Genomic DNA, 22,058 nt, shown 5'->3' with positions numbered 1-22,058 from the left:
GCCACGGAGTACATCTGTCCTGGTAATTGCTTTTGCCTCGTATTACTGATTTGACGTATCTGATACTAACACATATGTAGTTCTGGAAGTCTCCAACAGTATTCGCCATTACCTAGAGAGATAGAGACATACACCTATATACATATCTACTATATATACTCATCCTACTCGTTTAATCCTACTCGTTTAATTCCGAGGCGTACTCCGACAGGGATCTGGGCCCGGGTTGGGGTTGCACGGTCAAGACCAGTCCGAACACACAATTTCCAGGGGAATTTGAAGGATAGAAGATTCCATGAAATTGTGAGAGAACCGAAGAACGATTGTCATTTCCTTAATTTCTTAAGAAAAACTTTCGATCTGATTCATTTTTGTAATTGTATAATCTCCGTCTCCCCCCGTGAGCGAAACTTTTCATTTTCGCTCAGAACTCCACCGAGTTGGCTCTTTTCTTCTTCTTCCCCCCCCCCCCCCTTTCCCTCTCTCCTCCCCCGGGCTTTCTCTTATATTCTTACCACTCTCTTCTCCGGCCTTGTCTTTGTCTTCTGCTTTTCCCGCAGAGACATTTCCTCCCCATCTTCCCCCGGGATTCCCTTGCCGCTCCGTTGGCACCGGACAAGTTAGCGATGGCGGCCGTTTCAGCACCAACCCCCAAGCTGGATCGATACATCGTCATCCACGTTGCAACCACCTGCGACGAACATGGCGTATATGTCACTAAGGACTCGGCTGAGGTCATCGAGTTAGGATGGATTTTGTTGGACACCAAGACCTGCGAGGAAGTCCGTTCCCCCCCAAACATCTTCTCTACCCAACATTCAATTTACTCCCGAGGTCAACCCAAAAGCTGACACCTTTTTTTTTTCAATTGTTTAGCTGCACCGTGAAAGTGTTCTCGTCAAGCCCGTCAATACTCCAATCACCCCGCTTTGCAGTAAGATCGCCTTGAAATAACCTTAGATTCTATTGGGTTTTGCGAGGAATCCAATTTTTGGCTAACAATTCTCCGAAGCGAGCTTGACCACTTTGACATGGGAACACGTTCGCTCCGCAGGGACCTTCCGGGATGCCATCTCTCGATTCGACGCCTTCGCCCAGGAACACCTCACTAGCAAACACCTCGAGTTTGCTTTTGTGACGTTGGACTCGTGGGATCTGCGGGTGCAGCTGCCCCGCGAGGCCCGCGACAAGGCCGTCGTGCTGCCCGCATACCTGCAGCATTCCCGCACTTTCGACCTGCGAACTGAATATCAACGCTGGCAGACCCATCATCCCGAGTCGCTGCCTTTCGGTCCCAGCTCCCTCTCCAACATCTGCGCTGCCCTTGAGGTCGAGCCCGTTCAGTCGTCCGCCCCGATTAAGCACAACCTTCCTTTCCACTTGCAAGCTTTGGCCCCCGCTTCGCCCCGCCGGGCCATGGAGGAATCTGTCACTCTCGCCCGTGTGCTTCGTGGCTTGATCCGCAAGTCGCAGCCGCCCCAGGAACACCCGGAGATCCTCACTCGTCCCATGGATGCTCATGCTGATGTTCGGGCCTTTTTGGCGGAACGGAGCAAGGTCCTGCACCTTAGTGGCCTGCCCCACGATACTACCCAGTCTGAGTTGGAGAGCTGGTTCACCCAGTTCGGTGGTCGTCCCATCGCCTTCTGGACTCTGCGGACACCAGACCAGCACAAGCCCACTGGCACTGGCTTTGCCGTCTTCTCTTCCCACGAGGAGGTGAGTTTTCATCCTGGGTTTCGAGCTGTTTCATGATACAGAACCTCCCATTTTCTATCCTTATGTTCTGCCTGCTAACTGTTTACTAGGCTGCTGAAAGCCTGTGCATGAACGGCCGTGCGCTCAACGAAAAGGCGATTGAGGTCTCTCCCTCTTCCAGCCGGGTTCTGGACCGGGCCGCCGAGATCCTCACTCCTTTCCCGCCCTCCAAGAACCGTCCCCGTCCTGGTGACTGGACTTGCCCGTCTTGCGGCTTTTCTAACTTCCAGCGCCGCACAGCATGCTTCCGTTGCTCGTTCCCCGCCATGGCGGCCGCACCGGACCCAATGAGCTACGGAAACTACGGCTATGGCCCGCCATCAATGATGCCTCCTCACATGGGCCACGGCGGTCACGGTATGGGTGGTGGTCACTCGCGTGGTATGGGTGGCAACGGCGGCGTTGTCCCCTTCCGCGCTGGTGATTGGAAGTGTGGTTCTGAGGGTTGTGGCTACCACAACTTTGCGAAGAACATCAACTGTCTACGTTGCGGTGCCCCTCGCTCGGGCGCTGCCGTCGTGGCAGACTCGGCATTCCCGTCCCCGATGGATCCACCGTCGCAGTTTAATATGGGGCCCAACTCGATGGCCAGCACTCCTGCCCCTGCTCCTTTCCCCTCCACCGCCGGCGGATTCGGTGGTTTCAGCCAGCAGTTCGGCGGCCCGCCCAACAACTACGCTCTACCGTCCGGTGGTCTCGGTAACAACACCCCCGGTGCGTACCCTCCGATGGGTCAGATGAACTCGGGCTACGGCTCGTCCAGCACCTCGCACTCCGCCGCCTCCTTTGCCAACCCGGCCACTCAGGCTGCTTTCACTGGTGCGGACCACGGTGTTCCCTCCACTAGCGCTTCGAACGGTGCTTTCTACGGTACCGATGGTGCCAGTGACCCCTTCGCCTTCTTGTCGAGTGGTCTCGGTGGTCTGACGGTGTCCGATGACGCTCACTCTCGTCGCAACGGCTCCGGTGCCAACAAGTCGCCCGCTTAAATATGGGTCTAGTTGTACCTACTTCACGCCCCACTCACGAACTGGGCGCTCACGCTTATGTTGTCCATATTGCAACCCTGCATTGTGGCGGGTTTCTGCGTTGGTTGATATTCGTTGATACGCATTTGTATAAGGGATTCTGCGGTTTTGGTGCATCGGGTTGGAAGGAGCAGGCGGGTTAGCGTTGTCGAAGATTTCGGATTTCTTTCTCTCGCCTTCGCCGCCCTGTGCTTTTTTGCGTGATGCTTTTTATCGTCGGGTTTTGGTCTGTTTTGTTTTTTTTTTCTTTGGTTTCTGTTTTCTCCATATTTGTGATTTCCATCTTGCGCTATATGGTTGTTTTTTAAGGGGATTAAGCCCCTTTAGGGGTGTGGTGCATGTATTTTTCGAATGTTCCCATCTCTGGTTTATTGTCTGCAGGCATGGACACATTTGCGTTGGGTTTGCCCTGCTTTTGGCATTGCATTTTAGATATTTGGCTCCCTTTCTGCACTCTTTCATGGGAAGCGTCGGAGAATTCACGGTCTTGATCTGGGTGGGGATATACTGGGACTCCGTTTGGGGTGTTGGGGATTTACTTTGAAGCTTGGGCATCGAATCGAGCATCTCTTCGGGGTCGAAGCACTTGTGAATGCAAAAAAAAAAAATCATTGTGTCTATATTTTTCATATGTATTCTCATTGTCTCATGTTAGGACTATATAAAATTCTAGTAGAATCTGGTGTTTTTATATGTACATTTTACTTTTATAGGTGTACTTAACAACCTATGTAGCTTGTAAATGAATTCAAGTCTGTTTTAAGTCTTTCTACTTCAAAAATCCACTTCAATATAAGACGAATCACTTCTGTTGCAAAACTGGGAAAATAGGTCAACTGCTAGGTACATAGAATTACTATGGTGCGTCCATACTTAACGGAAGTACCGTGGAAGCGCTTGGAGGCAGCCGTAGGCTTTCGCGTCCACCGCCCGGAACCCGTCATTGCTCCAACCCAATTGACCTCAGCTACTTGACACTCTGCATTGCCCTTATTCTACCTCATTACTTCCTTTAAACGAGTTATTCACAGCCACCTTTAATCACCACTCATCCACTTCCCCTTGATTCACAATGTCCGGATACGACCGAGCTCTTTCAGGTAAGCTAGCTCCCCACGTCCAGCTCCCTTTGCTCCTGACCAGGACGAAAGCTATACCATGCTAACTTATCGCAGTATTCAGGTACGAGGCCTACAAGCCACACTTCAGCTCCAGACTCTGTCTTCTAACCCTATCCCAAGTCCCGATGGACACGTCTTCCAGGTTGAATATGCCATGGAGGCTGTGAAGCGAGGTAAGCTCGCCGTGATCTGTTTCCTTAACAGGTTTCTCTGTTCCATTTTCTGCCGTCGCTCCCATTTCTTCATCGGAAGACGCAATATGCTGATAACCGGTAATTCTAGGAACTTGCGCTGTTGGTGTGAAAGGCAAGGACATCGTCGTCCTCGGCTGTGAAAAGCGTTCCGCCCTCAAGCTCCAAGATACCCGCATTACCCCCTCCAAGATCGCCCTCGTGGATGAGCACGCCTGTCTCGCCTTTGCTGGACTGAACGCCGATGCCCGCATCCTTATCGACAAGGCCCGCTTAGAAGCTCAGTCCCACCGCCTGACAGTCGAAGACCCCGCCAGCATCGAGTATATTACGAAATATATTGCTGGTGTGCAGCAGAGATACACACAGAGTGGTGGTGTGCGTCCATTTGGTATCAGTACGCTGGTGGTTGGATTTGACAAGAACGACTCCACCCCGCGACTGTATCAGACCGAGCCGTCTGGAATCTACTCAGCTTGGTAGGTGTTTTTCGAGCCTAGGGTCTCTAATGGATGAACACTAACCTATTTTCTCTCGTTACAGGAAAGCCAATGCCATCGGTCGTTCCAGCAAGACAGTCCGCGAATTCCTTGAGCGCAACCACCAGGATGACATGGACCGTGAGCAGACAATCCAGCTGACCATCAAGTCTCTGCTTGAGGTTGTGCAGACAGGTGCCAAGAACATCGAGGTCGCCATCATGGCGCCCGGTAAGACCCTTGAGATGCTCCCAGATGACCAGATCGAGTCGTACGTGAAGACCATCGAGACCGAGAAGCAGGAGGAAGCGGCCAAGAAGAAGACCCGGGCAGGGACCACCACGGCGGCTATCCTCACCCGGCCGGGTGGCGGCGAGTCGACCGATTAATTGATAGACTTGGAAGGATTCAGAGCCTGAGAGGTGACTGGATCGTCGATTTGTTTCAATTTACAGTAGCGTTGGGTCTCTTTCCTGGACGAGAATCCAAAATCATGAAGTTCAAAACATATCTCCCGGTTTCTATCGTATCGTATATTGTACACCAACGCAGTAAAGGGTATTGATGGCAAGGGAGTTTCCATCTGCCTTGAACTATCGCAAGAAACAGTAACCATCAAATCGTCAACATCATGAAATTGCGCCTGCCAATTGTCATTCCCCCTCAGGTGCACAGTTTAGCCCATGCGGTCCGACACATCCCTAATATTGAAGAGAGATCGCTCCTTGTCGCGCGCAACACGCTCGTCCTTGAGCATACTTGATATGGTCAGCATCCGGTCAATCATAAGGCTTTGACTGCTCGACATACCGGTTGTCCATACGGGCATCTTCACCTTCAACGTGTAGTCGTGCCTCGGGCTCGATTGCGTCAATGACAAAGTGATTATCGCAGTGTGGGCAGTACTCGTCACTAAAAGCAAAATTAGCTCGCTGCCACTTGGCCTTGAATCGTTCCTTGCGTACGTCTCATCGAACTCAGCAGCGTCCTTGCGGAAACACTTCTTGCACTTCTTGCATGCAAAGATCTACCCCGTGGAATGTCAGACTGCTGAACTTGCGCTAACCGGCGAATAGGGGCGTACCATCTCGGCGCTCTTTTGGAGCATGTGTGACTCGCTCTCCTGGTGGCATTCGGCGCAGTCAAACCATTTTCGGCCTAGATCTCTTCGGTCAATTCCCTGTGATCAATTGCGAAGTCGATTCGAGCGTACAGCAGTGCGAGCGGATGGCCACTTGGGCGTTCAGAATGTGTTTACTGCAAAGCGGGGAGATTGTATTAGCTATCAGAATTTTGGATCAGGGGGATTGAAGGGATCTCGAGCAGGAACATTCTCCAGAATATCGCAAGAAGCAGACTTACCACATGGCTATGAACTGCGAAAGAAAAGTGACGGTCAAGTGCGAGATGTTGATGCTCAAGTCCGAAGAAATGCAGACACAAAGTGATCGCCAACTCCCGTGATTCCCTCCACTTTCGTCCCCGCCACTCCATTTAATCGACTTTCGCCTTTCACCCCCTTTTATACCCCTGGATGTCCCTCGGAATTACTCGAACTCTTGACGGCTAAGCTTTGTCTCCTGTTACTGGGCCTTTGCGCCGCTTACGTCGTCTCCTCTCTCCATACTCCGAGCCCCACGATATCCCTGTAGCCTCAGTTCCGTACCCACCGACACCTACTCTACTGCCTCCGCGCCACTATTCGATCCTCAGGAGATATCTCCAAGTCTATGATCCATTCATTCAGCTGGTCTCGGCGACGGATCCGTGATAATGGCCATGGCGGGCACAGGGAAACAGCCGGACAACAATGACGACGCTCCTCCCACTGTATGCATACGTAACTCTTTTGTTGCACACAAGAACTAACATGAATGCAGCCACAGAGACCGGTGTCTTCCTTACTGTCTCACTTTGAGAATCTTTCTCACCGCAGAGCTCCCTCTGCTGTAGCTGCTAGCCCGCGCACTTCTACAACCCATTTACTGGCAACTCCGGAGCCTAGCGATGAGCCCCGATCCTCCAGCCGTGCTTCACTCGATTTGCCCCGACCGCATTCCCCATGGACCCCGGCTGAGGATAGACCAAACCCGCTTCAGCAGTTAAATGGTGAGAACTCCCGGGATCGTGGGTTCTCCGGTAGACGATATGGCCGGCCCATCTCTATGAACTTCCACCGATCATCGCCACAGCTACCGCCAACCTTGACAGTACAGTCGCCCCAATCGCCTCCCCGCGTACAAGACCGTGATGAAGTTTCAACTCCGTATGGTGACAGCCGCAAGACTCGGAGTCCAGGTCATCGCCCACGAGAATCTATGTCTGTGTCGCCGGCACCACCTCGCCCGCTCTCCCCGATACCAAAGTTTGGACCGTCCGTTAATGCAGAGGATACGATGCCTCGGGTGTCGCCTGGATCTCTCCGCGTCAGTCACACTGGGAGCTCGACGGACCGGAAATTAAAAAGCGCCTCGTTGCCACCCCCAGCTAACCGCGCACCAAAGCCCAAAATTCCGGCGAAACCGGCCATGTTTTCTCACCCGGATACAAGCTCGTTGAATCCTCCACCAGGACGAGCATCACCCGATCGAAGTGTTTCACCTTTTAGCACCCCTCCTGGTAGCCCAGAGAAGCATATTGCTAAGCCCCCATCTACTGGGAAGAGCAGTGCTAAGCCAGCACCAGCTCGGCCAACGACAGAGCCACCGACTCGACGTTCATTCGACGAGCGGTCACCTGTTCCGTCTGCGAACGCCAGGCATGACGCTAGAGAGATGGGATTCTCGAGGATCCCTCCTGGTCCAGAGCCCTCACGGACCTCCAAGCCCTTGATGGTGCAGATTCCATCTGCTTCCGTAGATGCTCCGATGTCTTCTGCCAGTGCTACCCCTCTTTCGGCGCAGAGATCTCGAGCCAGTGATATTCCCTACGACCGCCCAGGGCTTCCCCCTCGACCTTCGGGGGCTTCCCGCCGTAGCGGAGTTTCTCCCGCGCGAGAGTCTCCCAGACATATAAGCAGCCCTGCGCAGCCGACGCCGCTTGCCAGGTCCGCACCTTCTTTCCCCCGTGTTAGCGAATCCTCAGCCCCCAAACCGATCCAGCGCCAACCCTCTTTACCTCGTGAATCTCACCTGTCTTCTTCTCTCCCTGAGCGGCGCGTGGTGCGTACAGACACGGAGGAAGATGAGCAGGCTGAAGAGCCAACTATCTCACGGACTGACTATCCCGATGCCTCGAAAGCTAACCGTCGCCCCCCACGCTTCAAAACTGGACCGAAAGATATTCTAACGAAGTATGATACCCGTTTACTGGCTGTGTGTGGCAAGTATGTGTGCACGACTGGGTATTTGACTCGGGTGTGGGATCTTACAACTGGTGACCAAGTGATGAGTCTCAGTCATGGCGAGACCGTGAAGAGTTTATCTCTTGCTTTCAAACCAGGGAAAGGTCTTGAAGATGAGGGCGAGCGTATCTGGCTGGGTACCAGCGCTGGGGATCTTCATGAAGTTGATATCCCGAGCCAATCCATCGTGGCCACCCGCGCATACCCCTCCCGCCGAGAAGTCATTCAAATTTTACGACACAAGAAAGAGATGTGGACACTTGATGACGAAGGCCGACTACTTGTTTGGTTACCAGACGAGACAGGCACACCCAACTTGCAATACAGCTACCACAGCCCCTCCGAACGTGTGGCCCGAGGCCATACATTCTCCATGGTAGTTGATGACAAGTTGTGGCTCGCAGCAGGGAAAGATGTCCACGTGTATCGGCCCAGCGCAAAGGATGATGTCCCGTTCAAGGTCTTCAAACGACCTCTCGGTCTTCAACACTCGGGCGACGTGACTTCAGGTTCCTATACCACGCGGGATGGAGGTCGGGTATATCTGGGACACGCAGACGGCAAGGTTACTGTGTACTCCTCAGCCGATTTTACTTGCTTGGCGGTGGTCAACGTCAGTGTGTATAAAATCAACTGCCTTGGATTTGTCGGAGACTATCTTTGGGCTGCGTATAAAACCGGAATGATCTACGTCTACGATGTTTCCACCAACCCCTGGACCGTGAAGAAAGACTGGCGTGCCCATGATAGTCCTGTATCTAGCTTCGTGTTAGACATGAGCAGCGTATGGACCATGAACCGCCTGCAGGTGACCTCGCTCGGCACTGATAATTGCATTCGCCTCTGGGACGGAATGCTCGAAGATGACTGGTTAGGTAAGTCAAATATTGGTTTCGTCCGTTGGTGAATTCCACTAATATATAGTAGATGCGCGGATGCAGGCCAGAGACGTGGAGTTCTGCAACTTCCGAGAAATCAAGGCTGTTGTCTTGACTTGGAATGCTGGAGCTGCTACCCCTGGCAGTGTTCGAACGTCGGATTTCATCCGAAACGCAGTCACCCCCGAAGACCCACCGGAGATCTTGGTATTTGGGTTCCAGGAGTTGGTTGATCTTGAGAATAAGAAGATCACAGCTAGTAAGTCACACATTCTTTTTCTTTTGAATGGGAATTTTCGCTGACGTCGCCACAGAGAGCTTGCTGCTTGGTAGTAAAAAGAAAGAGAACGGTGAGAAGGAACACATGAGTCGTCAGTACCGAGTGTGGATCGATCATCTTTCCCGTTCTCTTCACGAGTGCATGCCTCTCGAGGAATCCTATGTTCTTTTGCATACTGCGAACATGGTCGGACTGTTTACTTGCGTTTTCGTCAAACACAAGGAACGCCATAATATCAAAAACGTCAATGCTTCGGAGATTAAGCGCGGGATGGGTGGTTTACATGGAAACAAGGTTTGTGATGCCCACGGTCTTTGCTATGGCTTTTATCTGATTGTAGTAGGGTGCCCTTGTCTTGCGCTTCGTCCTGGACGACAGCTCGATATGCTTTGTAAACTGCCATTTGGCGGCCGGCCAAACTCAGACGGCAAACCGAAATAACGATATTGCTGCTATCTTAGAGGCCGAATCCCTGCCTGTGGAAAGTAGCATGACCCTGCGGACAGATCAGTTCACCAGTGGTGGCGATGGCTCAATGATCATGGACCATGAAGTGTGCATTCTGAACGGAGACCTGAACTACCGAATCGATGCAATTCCTCGCAATGTGATCATCGACGCAGTTCGCCAGAACAACCTACCAAAACTTCTGGATCGAGACCAGCTACTTGCTTCCCGGCGGAAGAACCCCGGCTTCCGCCTACGTGCTTTCACCGAGTCACCCATTACTTTCGCCCCGACCTACAAGTACGATGTGGGCACGGACGATTACGACTCTAGTGACAAGAAACGCTCTCCCGCCTGGTGTGACCGCATCCTCTACCGTGGCCTGGGCCGCGTCAAGCAACTCGATTATCGGCGACATGAGGTCCGCGCCTCCGACCACCGGCCGGTCAGTGCGGCATTTAAGATTCGTGCTAAGACCATCCTAAGTCAAGATCGGAACGCAGCTTGGGATGCGTGCAACAAGGAATTCAATGATGAGAGGCGCCGCTTGGCCTCCGAAGCTAGCATCGAGTATCTCATTACTGTCCTCGGCACAGATCCCCGTCAGGCCCGTGCCTTGATATTGGGAAAGCAATAGCCTGCATAATCGCCTCTCTCTTTTCGAAGTGAAGCGTACTTCTTTTTTAATATGCATTTGGGTGGAAGCATGGTGTATATTGTACGACTAATGATTTTACGATAGATATGTATCATGATGGTTGTTAAGAGTTAAAAAGTTTCCTTTCTTCCTTTCATGTATGATGTAGTATTCCCTCAGGATCACCTTTTCTAGCCTGATCTGCGTCCAAATGCGCCTTTTCTGTCATTCGACAGGTTCTACCTATTCAGGTGCTTATTCTGCTCCCCCACTGGTTCTTCTCCTTTCCCCGCCTCCTTCCTCCGTCCTCTTCTCCGTCTCCGTCCCCGTCAACCCTGATTGGGAATATTTGGGAGGTGACACTGAGACCTCATTGCTGGAAAATACCTAAAGGTATGTTTATGCACAGTGCCCGGAGTACCCCGTACGGAAACCATATACCGATCCTATCTGTTTCTGCATGTAATAACTACATATGAGTCTTACCGGGACGGTCCATATTGCTAGTTTATTTCTAATCTAGTAATTATTCCCCGCGCAAGTCTGGGGTATGGGGTTATATAAAGGTCCACAGGCTTGCAGGATCTAGTTATTCAACACAGAAAAGAAGCAAAGCCCCATTCGAAGACATGCTAGGACCATTGACTCTCGCCGTTACATTGCCTTTCCTCCCAGCAGCAAATGCTCTGGTCAGGGATAATGATGTTGTATGTTATCTTCTTCCCTAGCCACTACGAACAAGTCGTCACAGGGATACTGACCCAAAGTAGGGCAAATTGCCTGCTCTAGGCTGGAATACCTGGAATGCATTCGGGTGTGATATCGACTCTACCAAAATCATCACCGCGGCCAATGAGGTCATCAATCGTGGACTGAAGGATCTAGGATATGAATATATCAATAGTACGGACAGAATCTACAATGAGGAAATGGTTCGAATCATTAACCCTTCCTAGTCGATGACTGCTGGAGCGTCAAGAACACCCGCGACAAGAGTACCAATCGCATGATTCCTGATCCAACCAAGTTCCCCGATGGTATTTCTGGCGTTGCAAAGGAAGTCCATGATTTGGGACTGAAAATCGGAATCTACAGCAGTTGGTACTCCCCTCTCCGCCTTGCTGATCAAAACTCATATCTGATATCTGCTAGGTGCTGGTGAGGAGACCTGCGCTCACTATCCCGCTAGTCTGGGATACGAGGCAGTCGATGCGCAGTCTTTTGCTGAGTGGGGTATTGACTGTACGTTCTATTCTATTCCTGGTAATCTGTCTCTACCAAATACTGAGACCTGCAGACCTCAAATATGACAATTGTGGTGTTCCCAGTAACTGGACAGATGAATATACTTACTGTGTCCCTGACGGCGACGGCCCTTACCCGGATGGCACCTGTCCTGATCTCACCAATCCCGCTCCCGAGGGATATGACTGGAAAACGTCCAACACATACAAGCGGTATGCTGCAATGCGCGATGCATTGCTCGACGTTGAACGGACCATCTTCTATTCACTCTGTGGCTGGGGTCAGGCTAACGTGAATTCCTGGGGCATGGAAGTCGGAAACTCATGGCGCATGTCTGGCGACATTACTGGTAAGTTGTTTGATTGGTACCGGAGTGGGGAGATTTCGTTACTGACTCTGCATTCAGTGGATTGGGCCCGTATTGCGCAAATTGCCAATGAGAACAGCTTCTACATGGACCACGTCAACTTCTGGGGTCGTGCTGACCCAGACATGTTGGAGGTTGGTAATGGTGATCTTACCATTGAGGAAAACAGGGCGCACTTTGCACTCTGGGCCGTCATGAAGTCCCCTCTGATAATTGGCACGGCGGTATGTGATATCTTCGAATATCCTATCCTAGTAGCAAAACATACTGACAATTGCATAGCTCGATTCTATCGACGATGCCCACTTGGCCATCCTGAAGAACAAGTATCTTCTTGACTTCAATCAAGATCCTGTTATTGGAACTCCTGCCCGTCCTTATAAGTGGGGATACAACCCCGACAGGACTTTCGACCCGGTTCACCCTGCTGAATACTGGTCCGGTGCATCATCCACTTTGGACGGCACTGTGGTGCTTATGCTGAACTCTGAGAATGTCACTTCTACTCGTACTGCGACATGGCGCGAGATCCCGGAGCTGAAGAGTCATGATGCGTACCAGGTTGTTGATGCCTGGACTGGCAAGGATCTGGGCTGTGTGAAGAACAAGTACAAGGCCTCCTTGAAGAGTCATGATGCGGCTGTGTTAGTGGTCAAGGAAAAATGCTAGACAGAGGTCAAATTAACAATGGCTCTGTTCTGAGTGGACCGTATTGCAGTTACTGCGATAGACACACTCATAATAGAGGGCACAAAGGGTATTGTTTATGTTCAGACGAGGACTCAAAGAACTCAAGGGGATATTGGCGACAATGAAGACATAGAACCACAATGGTCATGTTTGGACAGTTCTATAACAAGATTATCCAGTCAATCAGAACTCGTTGTTTGATTCGAGTCCAAGGGTTGCGTGTCGCAGGATAGTCGAGGAACAAAGAAATGTTGGCGTTTGACATTTTGAGTATTTATAGAGTCTTTATTGGCTTTGACTTTGTTCACTTTATTGGCATTGTCAAAATAAAATTGCAAAGAATCAATGTCTTTGTTGAAATATCACACTCTCGAGTATTTAAGAGCTTCGATGTCCCGGCACAATCCTCATTCTTCATCACACTTCACATTCACAATCACATTCTCAGTATCTACTACTACCAGACTCATTCAGATCAACTAACTCATTTCATTCATAGACTATCTTAAAACAACCATGCCTGCCCATCACCACTGCAACGCTCATGCCGGCCTGCCCCGGGTTTGGCTTGGTTGGGGTGAGCTGGGCAACCGCAAGGCTCAACTCCAGGCTGAGCAGAACGAGTAAGTGACAAAGAGAAACCCCCAATAAAAAGGATATATACTAACATTTTCTTAGTTACTTCGAGACCCATACCCCCGATTTCAAACTGCGACACCCGGACAGCCGTCGACGTGGCTGGGATGTCCACTTGGATGTCATTCGCAGGTCGACCCGTTGGATTGACTGGCGAATCCACAAGACCGGTGACAAGCAGAAGCTTGTTCTTCCTGATTTGGTACGTGTTGAACAGGTTGACAGCCTTCTTAATTTCTTTTATACTGGTGACTATTCGGTTGACGAAGCCGACTTGTCATATTATTCGGTCAAGGCTTGCCCTGGTGGCTGCGTGACTTGTCCCCAGATCTGTCAGCTCTTGCGCATCCACCTGTCCATGTTTCAAACTGCTCTTCATCTTAGGATTACTGACCTCCAGGCTCTTGCTTTCCGCAGATTCCGTGATCTCATGGATACTGCTCCTGCTTTCGTTTTGCAGTATGCTGTTCACGCAGTGTATAGTAGGAAGCCTATCCCTGACGGAAGCAACAGCTTTCAGATTACTGGATTAAAGTCCGTTAAGGATTATCGCCCTGAGTTGGTACTTCCTGCAGTCCTTAGGTATTGTGGGTATTACCGACTGAATCCTCAGCAGATCACCAGACATGGAAAGCGAGTCGGAATTTTTGGCGAGTCGGAGTTTGCTGAGCTTCGCCGCAAGAGTGCTAAGTTTGACAGACACCTGGCTCTGGGATTGTGGCTGGATACTATTGATATCTCGGTTCCGACGATTCAGTTCCCGGGTAACTCAGAGCCCATTAGGTCCCTTCACCCCTATATGCACACTCCACTCCCCCCACAGGTAGTAGACCCCAAACGGTCAAACTACCAGTATGTCACTTACTTGCAGCCGTTGCCGTTTAAGGACTTCAATGACCAGCGAATTTCTAACACACCTACATGGACCCCGTCGCCTTTACCCACCTCCTCCGGGTCTATTGCTACGCCGCAGACCTCGTCGAACACCACACAGACACGCTCCTCTTTGCAGAGTATGCAGACACGCTCCTCTTCGCAGAGCATGCAGACACGCTCCTCGTCCAACCAGAGCAGCCAGGCTTCAGTGCAGCAGACTCCAGACCTTCCTGATTTTACCCTAGAGCAGACAGAGGATCTCAGTTTCCTTAACGACCCTCTATGTACTATGGATCAACTCAACGCGCAATTCCCACAAGAATATTCCACAGGCCCAGCCGATTTCGATACTATTGACTGGCAGCACATGATGGGATGGAGCGCGACAGATGAACCGGGTAGTGACTTCAGCATGTTGCTGAATGATGATGCTATGGGTGAACCCGATGCGACTGCATTGACACAGGCCATGAACTGGACTGAAGAGGACCTGAATAATATAGACTTCACCCAATTCTTTAATGATCACACTATGGACCTACAGTCTTTCGATCCGTCCTGTCTAGAACTACCCATGGATATGGATATAGACCAACGAGACCTAAACCCCTTTGATCTGGCCGGTCTACCTGATATCAACTCATCCGGACTTACTTTGCAGGATTCTATCGACAGTGCATTTTTGACTCAACCCCAGTACACCAACTCGATCTTCCCGGCTATGGATAACTATCTCAATGTGCCTCAGGAGATTAACTTCCTTCCAGAGCCATTGGACTCAGGGATGTATACAGGCTCTACTGCTTCCAACCCGTGGATCCAACAGACAATCCAGCCAGCGGTCCTTTCTGCGCAGATGCCAGCTCAGCGACAGGCAGCTCAGTCCACGCCCATTTCTACAGGAGACAAGCCCCGTACATCGGCTTCACGTCAGAGGCAAGATTCCACTCAAACCCGGTACAATTTGAGGAACCGCCCCAGCACGGTTGATCTGACTGAGGAACTCTAGATCCGATGAACTCAGGTGAGTTATCTACTAACATTGCTACCATTGCTCTTGAGCAGTATCCGTTCTTTCTCCTTTTTCTTTTGTCTACTGTGTTTGTATGCATATAGAATTGTCTTTTCGTGTGCTAGTTTGCAATGAGATTATCCTGAAAGTCGAAGAAGAGATACCAATTGTCTATCATCGTAGTATAATAGCATAGTTATGTAAATAGTACCCAGTAGATAGATACATGTACCTAGTAGCTATATGTAGTTGATTTCCTCTGCCGGGTGAGGCTTCCCTATCTTAGCTGTCGTCGCTTTTATGAGGGCACAATAATCAAAGTAATTCGTCGAGATGGAAAGAGTATGTTAAATCACGATCATCGGCTTCGCAAATTAATGCCCGATTATCAGACTTTCAATAGGTTTTGCTTAGCATTGCCACTGATCTGCCCTAGACCTCTAGCCAAACCTATCCGCATTCGATTGCTCTGTCTCCTGGCTGGTGAGGGTTAGGTCCGATCTTTATCAACTGAGCTGGGGTGAAGACTTACTATGACTCTGACGCTCCATCGAGGGCGCTGGCAATTTCTGATGCAACGTCGGTGACCTTAGCTACAGCCTCCTGTAACTGACCCAAAGCCTCAGCCAAGCTTTGCTGCTGCCTGTAAGTAAGTGTATATTATATGTCCAAGACGAGTGTAAGACTTACGGCTGCCTGTCCGCTAAAATCAAGAGCCTCAAGCTGGTTATTAAGATTGTCAAACCCACTAGCCGTGCTGGAGGCCCAGGATTGAACGTTTTGGGACAATTGTTTGACTTGTTCAGGGTTGAAAGACATCTGAGGAGCTGGCGCTGGAGCGGCGACTGCCAAGGCAGCGAATAAAGTGACGGGGATGATCTTTGAGAAGTGCATCTTGGAATAGTGATTGAGGTGATGTGTTGTTGCTGATATTAATGATGCTCGAATCCAACTGTCTTTGAACAGGCTTATATACCGGGATCGGAATCAGCAAGACTGTTAGCGCCTCCCCCTGGAGCTATAATTACCATCCAGGCTGTGCTCCTTGAGTACAGCCTTGGCGGCTTGGCTTGCATGCGAGTCTAAGCTGAAAATACAGTAGCAGTTTCTCAATGGTTGTGACCTCGTATTCTCCAGGGGCTGAGCCGCCAGGCACGCTCCATAATTCCAGCCTGGAGTGTCGATCTCAGCCTTGCATTTTCAAGTCCAGGGTGCAAGCGCTAAAAATTTTAGAATTAAAAATGCAGAACCCGTTGCGCTAGGGCAACGCAATGCAGTCACGCTCTAAGACGATGATGATCATTAGATGTACTTCGGGCTTGATAGTCGAGGAGACCCTAAGTCAATATTAAGGGATTGAGTGATTGCGACTAAAGGATTGTTATAAAATGGAAAAAGAAAAGACTGATGCCTCGAGGGCGAGACGCCTTCAGGGGAGGGCCTAAAGAATCGGGCGGCTACCCCCGAGTTGACTGAGCAATCAACGGAACCAATAGCACCGTAGCCACTGCGTGCGTCAAATTGACCCGTCAGAGCACCAGTGGCATATCCTCAGGAGCAAGAGAGAGAAGCCTCTGGCAGACTCGAGAGACGGCAAAAGAAGAATCAAGCGGAACCGGCTCCACGAGGGATTGCAACAGGACACGTAACACAAGCACCAGATCAAACGGACACTGTTCTACGGAAAATCCTGGAAAAGTTCGCGGAGATTGAAACCTCCCAAAAGTACCTCCATCAAGAAGTCCAAGCTAGACATGTGGAGACATCCAGACTACGGGCGGAGATCACGGGGTTGCGCGACGAATTGTGCTAGAGGGATGAGGAGCACAATGACGAGCACTACAAGGATGCACTGGTCCGGGTGCAGAGAGAACTGGAGGCCGTTAAACAGACGATGGCAATGGCAACGACAACGAACACAAGGGAATGCACCTGCAGCGGTCACTACGAAGAGCTTCGCGCTGAGCTTCACTCTCTTCGTACCGCTGTGACAAGTCCGAGTACAAGCCGGAGTTGGGCATCGTTTGTGTCCTAGCCATCGGTGATCTCGGCCCATACCCGGGCGGCCCGTATCGGCCTTGGGCTTCCTGCTGTGACACTGGATCTAGGCTCTGCCGGAGTGTATAGCTGGTTGACGACGCTACGCGGGCACGGGACAAGATCCGTACAGCCCTTCAAGACGTGGTGACAATGGCGAGTATTGCCAAGAAGTGGCAGAGGAAATCAAGTACGTAGGTACTTAGATAGGTCGTTCTATATGTAATTAAAGTGTACTCTCCAGGCACATGGAAATTACCAGATTGAGTTCATTGATCCATGGATAATCACCACTAAAAGTGGGTCCAAGGGTGCATTGGGCACATGCTAAGTAACATGTGACGGATGACTAAGATTGTGATGGAGCCTGCAGCCCTGGAGCCATTCTTGCGATTTGCCCTCAACTAGCCCTGGAGGTCATATATAAAGTGTCAGTTTATCCAAATGACTTGTTTCCAATATTCGATTATCCCTGAGGCAAATTACTCCGTGAGGTAATGTCGGTATATTCTACAAGAGTATGTAGTACTATGTAGTAGTATACATCGATATACTGAAACCATTCGACCCGGGATATCCGCTTGCAGTATTAGTCCCCTCAGCCCTAAGTTCCAGATCTTGAAATAACTGTGGATACAAATTGAATCATTGCCATTCGTGCCATTCGTACCTTCCAAGGCTTTTATGTACCTTTGTACATGTATTTAGCCACTGTTGATATCTCATGTAACCATGGAAATGCAGTCCGCTACGTCAGTGCCTGCCCTGATATATTCTTACCATCCTGAGGTCTGACCTGAACATTACCTGTCTACTGTCTATTGTCCATATCTGTACCTCCTTGTCCCTCTATATACATACAATGCAATGAGGTCGTTATATTCCCCGCTTCGGGCTTTCGTGTACCCCCGCGATGCCAGTGTCCCACCACGGTCGCGGGTCTTCATTTACCTCGGTCTAACAGTGACATTCCTGCTTCTATCATATCAGCTGATTCTCGACCGAGCGCCGAATATACGCACAGGCTGGACATCCCTTCAGGGTATCACTGTTGCCGGCGATGACGATCGCTTCGTTCCGGATCTTATACCCGCTGAGAAGGAGTTGGTTTTCGCCGCTATGGAGGCTAGCAATATGTCCTGGGTCGAGGAGTATCTGTCAGACTGGAAGACGAATATCTATCGCGCTGATGCGAAACACAAAGACGTTGGCTTGACTGTCCCGGTAAATAAGGGCAATGAGGCTATGGTATATCTGACGTATGTTTTGGATATTTCAATCCCAAACTTCTTGCCATACTAATTGCTCTCTGGAATAGCTATATTATTGATCGTTACTGGTCCCTTCCTGAAGTATCTGTCTTCCTGCATGGCGGCCGTTACCAATGGCATGTCGATAACCCGCTGTACGACTCCGTGATCTCTGTCTCTCATCTCAACCTCGACTTCGTCCAAGAGGCCGGTTACGTCAATCTGCGCTGCGCATGGAGTGTAGGCTGTCCCACGGAACTCGAGCCCGCTCGCTATCTCCGCGAGAGACCAGAAGACAGTGGACATCCCACCGCGGTCGAGTATCCCGATCGATTTATGGAGTTGTTTCCTCGCACCGAAGTCCCGGAGGTCGTCGGGACGCCGTGTTGTAGCCAGTTCGCTTTATCCAAGAAGAAGATTCACGAACAGAGTCTCGAGCAATACCTTCGTTTGCAGCGGTGGTTGATGGATACGGATTTGGACGCGGGCATCAGCGGGCGTATTTTGGAGTATTCATGGCATAGTGCGTCTCTCGTTTGCGCTGAGCTCTTGATCTCTTGCTAACGGCCGTTTACAGTGATCTTTGGAAAACCGGCGCAGTATTGTCTCGACCAACGCGAGTGTTATTGCCGGACATACGGTTATTGTAATATGACCGACAGCGACATCCAGAAGCAGTGGGTATGGCGCGGTTTACAGCTGCCAGAAGGATGGCCAGAACAGAGCGAAACCGCGGACTAGCCACGCATGTATATTCGATTACGCTTGAATGAACTGAACATTTCCCTTAAGAGACCTGACCTATGTACTCAATCATCATTTCATGAAGCGCAGTCCTTCCGCTAGACGCACTTTTGACCCCAAGCAGAATATCTCAAGGCACGGACCATTCCACATAGTGGGAATCCATCCATATATAAAAACCTCACCGCCATATATCCTGTCTACTCGATCGCCTTTGGTGCCCGTGACTACTCATAGGCCGCTCTTCATCAGCCGGAACAGCCAGGAACCCTCCGAACCCGTTCCCGACGAGCACGCTTTTGCGAGCATCGCCGCCCCAAGACCGGTTGAGCTGGGCCTCGTGGAAGCTCACGGGGCGCGTCCTTGAGTCGCGACGTCCGGCCATCGGGCTGGGGTCGTACGGGGTGAAATTCCACTCAAACTCATCCAAACCCTTGCTGTACACATTCAGGGGCTGCGAAAGACCTCCCCGCATCTGGGGCCCACTTTCACCACCGCCGAAGAGTCGGGGTGGGGGCATGAGCAACAGTGTATCGGGGAATGAGGAATCGCGGACATATAAATCCCGAAGGGCTGGTAAGCTTCGCGACACCAACGACGAAATAAGGTAGGTATAGTATGAGGATACCACTGGTGGCATTCCATGATTATCGGTTTGAGATGTGAGTTCATAGTGTAGAAGATGCAGCGACTTCGACGCCATGGGAGGAATCTGCTCTATGGGGAACGAGCGAGTCACCTCCTGAATGACAGAAAGGCTCTCAAGCCGCGGAGCGGCGGAAAGAATATAATGTAGTTGCGACGGGGCAACGCCAGTAGAAGATAAAATCAAAGCTCCCAAAGTCGCTCGGTTCGCTGGCGTGGAAAGGAACGCGGCAAGCCCGCTTGCCGTGACATTAGGGGTATCGCGAAGGGTAAGAGACTGAACGGACGGGAATGGCGGGAGAGGCACGTTCACTGCAAAGGCGGAATCGTCAAGCCAATCCAGGTCTTCGAGGGTGAGCTCACGAAGACGGGGGAATGAAGCGAGTCCGTTGCGCAGAGTACTGGCCTCCATTTGAACCCCAGATAGCTCCAGCACCTCCAAATTCACCCATAGCTTGGATCCCGGTAGACGTGCGAAACTGCCTTCGGCACCTTGGCGATAGGCCATCCGACGTAACTCGGGGCATCGGGCCATCAACTCCTGTTTCAAGGGTAGACATGATGGCTCGTCGCTGTACAAACCAACCGGCAGGTCAACAAAGCGGAGATTAGGAAGAACGGAGATAGTGCGGGCCACGTTGGCTTTGTTGGCTTCGCGGGTCATGTATGGCATTCGGAGCGATAACACCATATTCCCTAGCCCCTGTGACTCTCGCACTGTTCGCATGAACATTTCTAGACGGACTTGCGGGGCATCGATGGGATCGCCATTACGGTCAAAGAACGAGCGGCGTTTTCGCTTGGCGGCTAATTCGATTTCGAGTTCGCAGTAATGGACGGGGTCGATTCGGACGTTGGTGTAACTAAACAAAGGTGTGTTAGTCTCTCACTTGGCAAAAAGACCGGGGTCTCCCACAGAAGCGCCCGCGCATTCAAAAACCACCGCTTGTTCACGAGGGTGCAGTGCGCCAGGTCGCGCATGTCGCACAGCATACAGCCATCGCTGGCGGACTCCTCGGAGGTGCCATATGTGTTGTCGACGGTGTGAGGACAAACAAAGGAGAAAATGCGTGTCAATACTGGCCGAGGTAGCTGTTGGGTGTAATCTCGGCCGGGCACGTTAACGCGGGGCGATGGCGGGTCGGTGGTTTCCCGGTTACTTCGCCGTGAGCTTCGTCGTGAGCTTCGTCGCAGCTTGTCAAAAAGACCCATTCTGACTGGGAGGTGGAAGAATGTGAATGTCAAAAGAGGGGAGATGACGGGGACAAAGCACGTTAATGCAGGGTCTCGTGGCCCCCCCTTCAGCCCCAGCCCCTAACATGAAACATCCCCGGGCGTTTCAGTCCAGTGGGTTCCATCACATCTAGGTATATCGCGAAGATCTTCTGAAAGAACTTGGGAGACAAGAGACAACACGAAATGGCATTTTACAGGTCAAATATTATGGAGAAAGACAATTCAAAGCTGACAGACTAATGAGAATTCACATGACATCACCAAGTCAACAGCGTCATCTTGGAATTCCTGACGTTCATTGGATTCAGTGGATTATCTAGGTAGATACTTACCTATAGTACATCTTGAATTGGATCTATACATGATTGGTCCATGGACTGACATCATCGTGGTTCTCATATATCCCAAGGGTCAGAGACAGAAGCAAAACACTCACTTCAACCACCTCACATCAATCCACATACTCCCGAAACTACACATCATGACTGAAATAAGTCGCAAATTTAGCGATCCTCTTCCCTCCCCGGCACAAACCAACACCCTCCCAGAGTCCACCCCCGAAGAACACTGGAAGCACCTCCCTCCATACGAGGTGAAATCCGGGGAACAATTCGGTCCAGTCCAATGGCGTGGAAAGTGTTTCTGTGGAAAGATCACCTATCTATTGAAGCGAAAGGAACCACTCAATGCCAAATACTGCCATTGTCGTGTGTGCCGGGTTACCCACGGAGCTCCGGTTCAGTGGTCGGCTATTTTCCACAAGCACGAGATGTTATTCACCAATGGTGCGAGCGGTCTGGCATTTTACTCTACTACACATGGAAATCGGGAACATATGTTGCCTACCAAGGTGTCCTGTGCCAATTGTCGGACACCTATCATGGACGAAGGCCGGAATATGTGTTTGATCTTCCCTCAATTGATTGAGGTCGAGGGATCTAGCCAGGAGCAAAGAGAGAAGAAGGCCGTCTTTAAGCCGAGGTATGTGCGGTGTGCTACTACTCCATGAATTCAGACTAATGATCCTGCTAGATGTCATATCTTTTACAACTCACGCATGACAGATTGTCATGATGGTCTCCCCAAGTGGAGTGGTATGGAGAGTTCCAGTGTCCCGATGGACGACGAGGGTATTCCAATTGAAGTCGAACAATGATT

General features: G+C 50.8%; 11 protein-coding genes across 11 annotated transcripts; 7 read left to right on the top strand and 4 right to left on the bottom strand.

Annotated features, from left to right (window-relative positions):
* Positions 1–626: 626 nt before the first annotated feature.
* On the top strand, positions 627–2,747 carry N7525_008031 (putative RNA binding protein (Arp); the record flags this gene model as incomplete). Its single annotated transcript, XM_061214276.1, has 4 exons — positions 627–782; positions 877–934; positions 1,013–1,719; positions 1,809–2,747. 4 exons carry the CDS (start codon positions 627–629, stop codon positions 2,745–2,747), a joined length of 1,860 nt encoding a protein of 619 aa, XP_061068707.1.
* An 18-nt stretch (positions 2,748–2,765) lies between these two features.
* On the bottom strand, positions 2,766–3,730 carry N7525_008030 (uncharacterized protein; the record flags this gene model as incomplete). The annotated part of the gene is made up of 3 exons (XM_061214275.1): positions 2,766–2,992; positions 3,176–3,403; positions 3,634–3,730. The coding sequence occupies 3 exons, from the start codon at positions 3,728–3,730 to the stop codon at positions 2,766–2,768; spliced, it is 552 nt and encodes a 183-aa protein (XP_061068706.1).
* A 128-nt stretch (positions 3,731–3,858) lies between these two features.
* pre6 (proteasome core particle subunit alpha 4) lies at positions 3,859–4,966 on the top strand (the record flags this gene model as incomplete). The annotated part of the gene is made up of 5 exons (XM_061214274.1): positions 3,859–3,886; positions 3,962–3,968; positions 4,028–4,080; positions 4,190–4,577; positions 4,642–4,966. 5 exons carry the CDS (start codon positions 3,859–3,861, stop codon positions 4,964–4,966), a joined length of 801 nt encoding a protein of 266 aa, XP_061068705.1.
* Positions 4,967–5,253: 287 nt separating this feature from the next.
* N7525_008028 (CHY zinc finger protein) lies at positions 5,254–6,055 on the bottom strand (the record flags this gene model as incomplete). Its single annotated transcript, XM_002568451.2, has 6 exons — positions 5,940–6,055; positions 5,791–5,834; positions 5,662–5,735; positions 5,543–5,604; positions 5,388–5,489; positions 5,254–5,335 (listed from the first exon to the last, which is right to left on the bottom strand). Exons 1-6 carry the CDS (start codon positions 5,942–5,944, stop codon positions 5,254–5,256), a joined length of 369 nt encoding a protein of 122 aa, XP_002568497.1. The 5' UTR covers positions 5,945–6,055.
* A 295-nt stretch (positions 6,056–6,350) lies between these two features.
* On the top strand, positions 6,351–10,162 carry N7525_008027 (putative inositol polyphosphate phosphatase; the record flags this gene model as incomplete). The annotated part of the gene is made up of 5 exons (XM_061214273.1): positions 6,351–6,407; positions 6,458–8,795; positions 8,848–9,057; positions 9,113–9,372; positions 9,422–10,162. 5 exons carry the CDS (start codon positions 6,351–6,353, stop codon positions 10,160–10,162), a joined length of 3,606 nt encoding a protein of 1,201 aa, XP_061068704.1.
* A 629-nt stretch (positions 10,163–10,791) lies between these two features.
* Positions 10,792–12,443, top strand: N7525_008026 (glycoside hydrolase family 27 protein; the record flags this gene model as incomplete). Its single annotated transcript, XM_002568449.2, has 7 exons — positions 10,792–10,869; positions 10,933–11,065; positions 11,119–11,259; positions 11,315–11,404; positions 11,460–11,756; positions 11,814–11,998; positions 12,057–12,443. 7 exons carry the CDS (start codon positions 10,792–10,794, stop codon positions 12,441–12,443), a joined length of 1,311 nt encoding a protein of 436 aa, XP_002568495.1.
* A 537-nt stretch (positions 12,444–12,980) lies between these two features.
* N7525_008025 (uncharacterized protein) lies at positions 12,981–14,985 on the top strand (the record flags this gene model as incomplete). The annotated part of the gene is made up of 2 exons (XM_061214272.1): positions 12,981–13,087; positions 13,143–14,985. The coding sequence occupies 2 exons, from the start codon at positions 12,981–12,983 to the stop codon at positions 14,983–14,985; spliced, it is 1,950 nt and encodes a 649-aa protein (XP_061068703.1).
* A 443-nt stretch (positions 14,986–15,428) lies between these two features.
* On the bottom strand, positions 15,429–15,882 carry N7525_008024 (WXG100 family type VII secretion target; the record flags this gene model as incomplete). The annotated part of the gene is made up of 3 exons (XM_061214271.1): positions 15,429–15,468; positions 15,521–15,627; positions 15,679–15,882. The coding sequence occupies 3 exons, from the start codon at positions 15,880–15,882 to the stop codon at positions 15,429–15,431; spliced, it is 351 nt and encodes a 116-aa protein (XP_061068702.1).
* Positions 15,883–17,892: 2,010 nt separating this feature from the next.
* Positions 17,893–19,016, top strand: N7525_008023 (DUF3431 domain-containing protein; the record flags this gene model as incomplete). Its single annotated transcript, XM_002568446.2, has 3 exons — positions 17,893–18,284; positions 18,344–18,798; positions 18,853–19,016. The coding sequence occupies 3 exons, from the start codon at positions 17,893–17,895 to the stop codon at positions 19,014–19,016; spliced, it is 1,011 nt and encodes a 336-aa protein (XP_002568492.2).
* A 184-nt stretch (positions 19,017–19,200) lies between these two features.
* On the bottom strand, positions 19,201–20,876 carry N7525_008022 (F-box domain protein; the record flags this gene model as incomplete). The annotated part of the gene is made up of 2 exons (XM_002568445.1): positions 19,201–20,527; positions 20,581–20,876. The coding sequence occupies 2 exons, from the start codon at positions 20,874–20,876 to the stop codon at positions 19,201–19,203; spliced, it is 1,623 nt and encodes a 540-aa protein (XP_002568491.1).
* Positions 20,877–21,381: 505 nt separating this feature from the next.
* Positions 21,382–22,056, top strand: N7525_008021 (GFA family protein; the record flags this gene model as incomplete). The annotated part of the gene is made up of 2 exons (XM_002568444.1): positions 21,382–21,881; positions 21,933–22,056. The coding sequence occupies 2 exons, from the start codon at positions 21,382–21,384 to the stop codon at positions 22,054–22,056; spliced, it is 624 nt and encodes a 207-aa protein (XP_002568490.1).
* Between the last annotated feature and the right edge of the window lie 2 nt (positions 22,057–22,058).

The sequence above is a fragment of the Penicillium rubens genome (assembly GCF_028828025.1).
Source record: "Penicillium rubens strain IBT 27055 chromosome Unknown utg000003l_segment0_segment0, whole genome shotgun sequence".
In the NCBI taxonomy this organism is placed as follows: Eukaryota; Fungi; Ascomycota; class Eurotiomycetes; order Eurotiales; family Aspergillaceae; genus Penicillium; species Penicillium rubens.
This window is presented reverse-complemented; position numbering and strand designations above follow the sequence as displayed.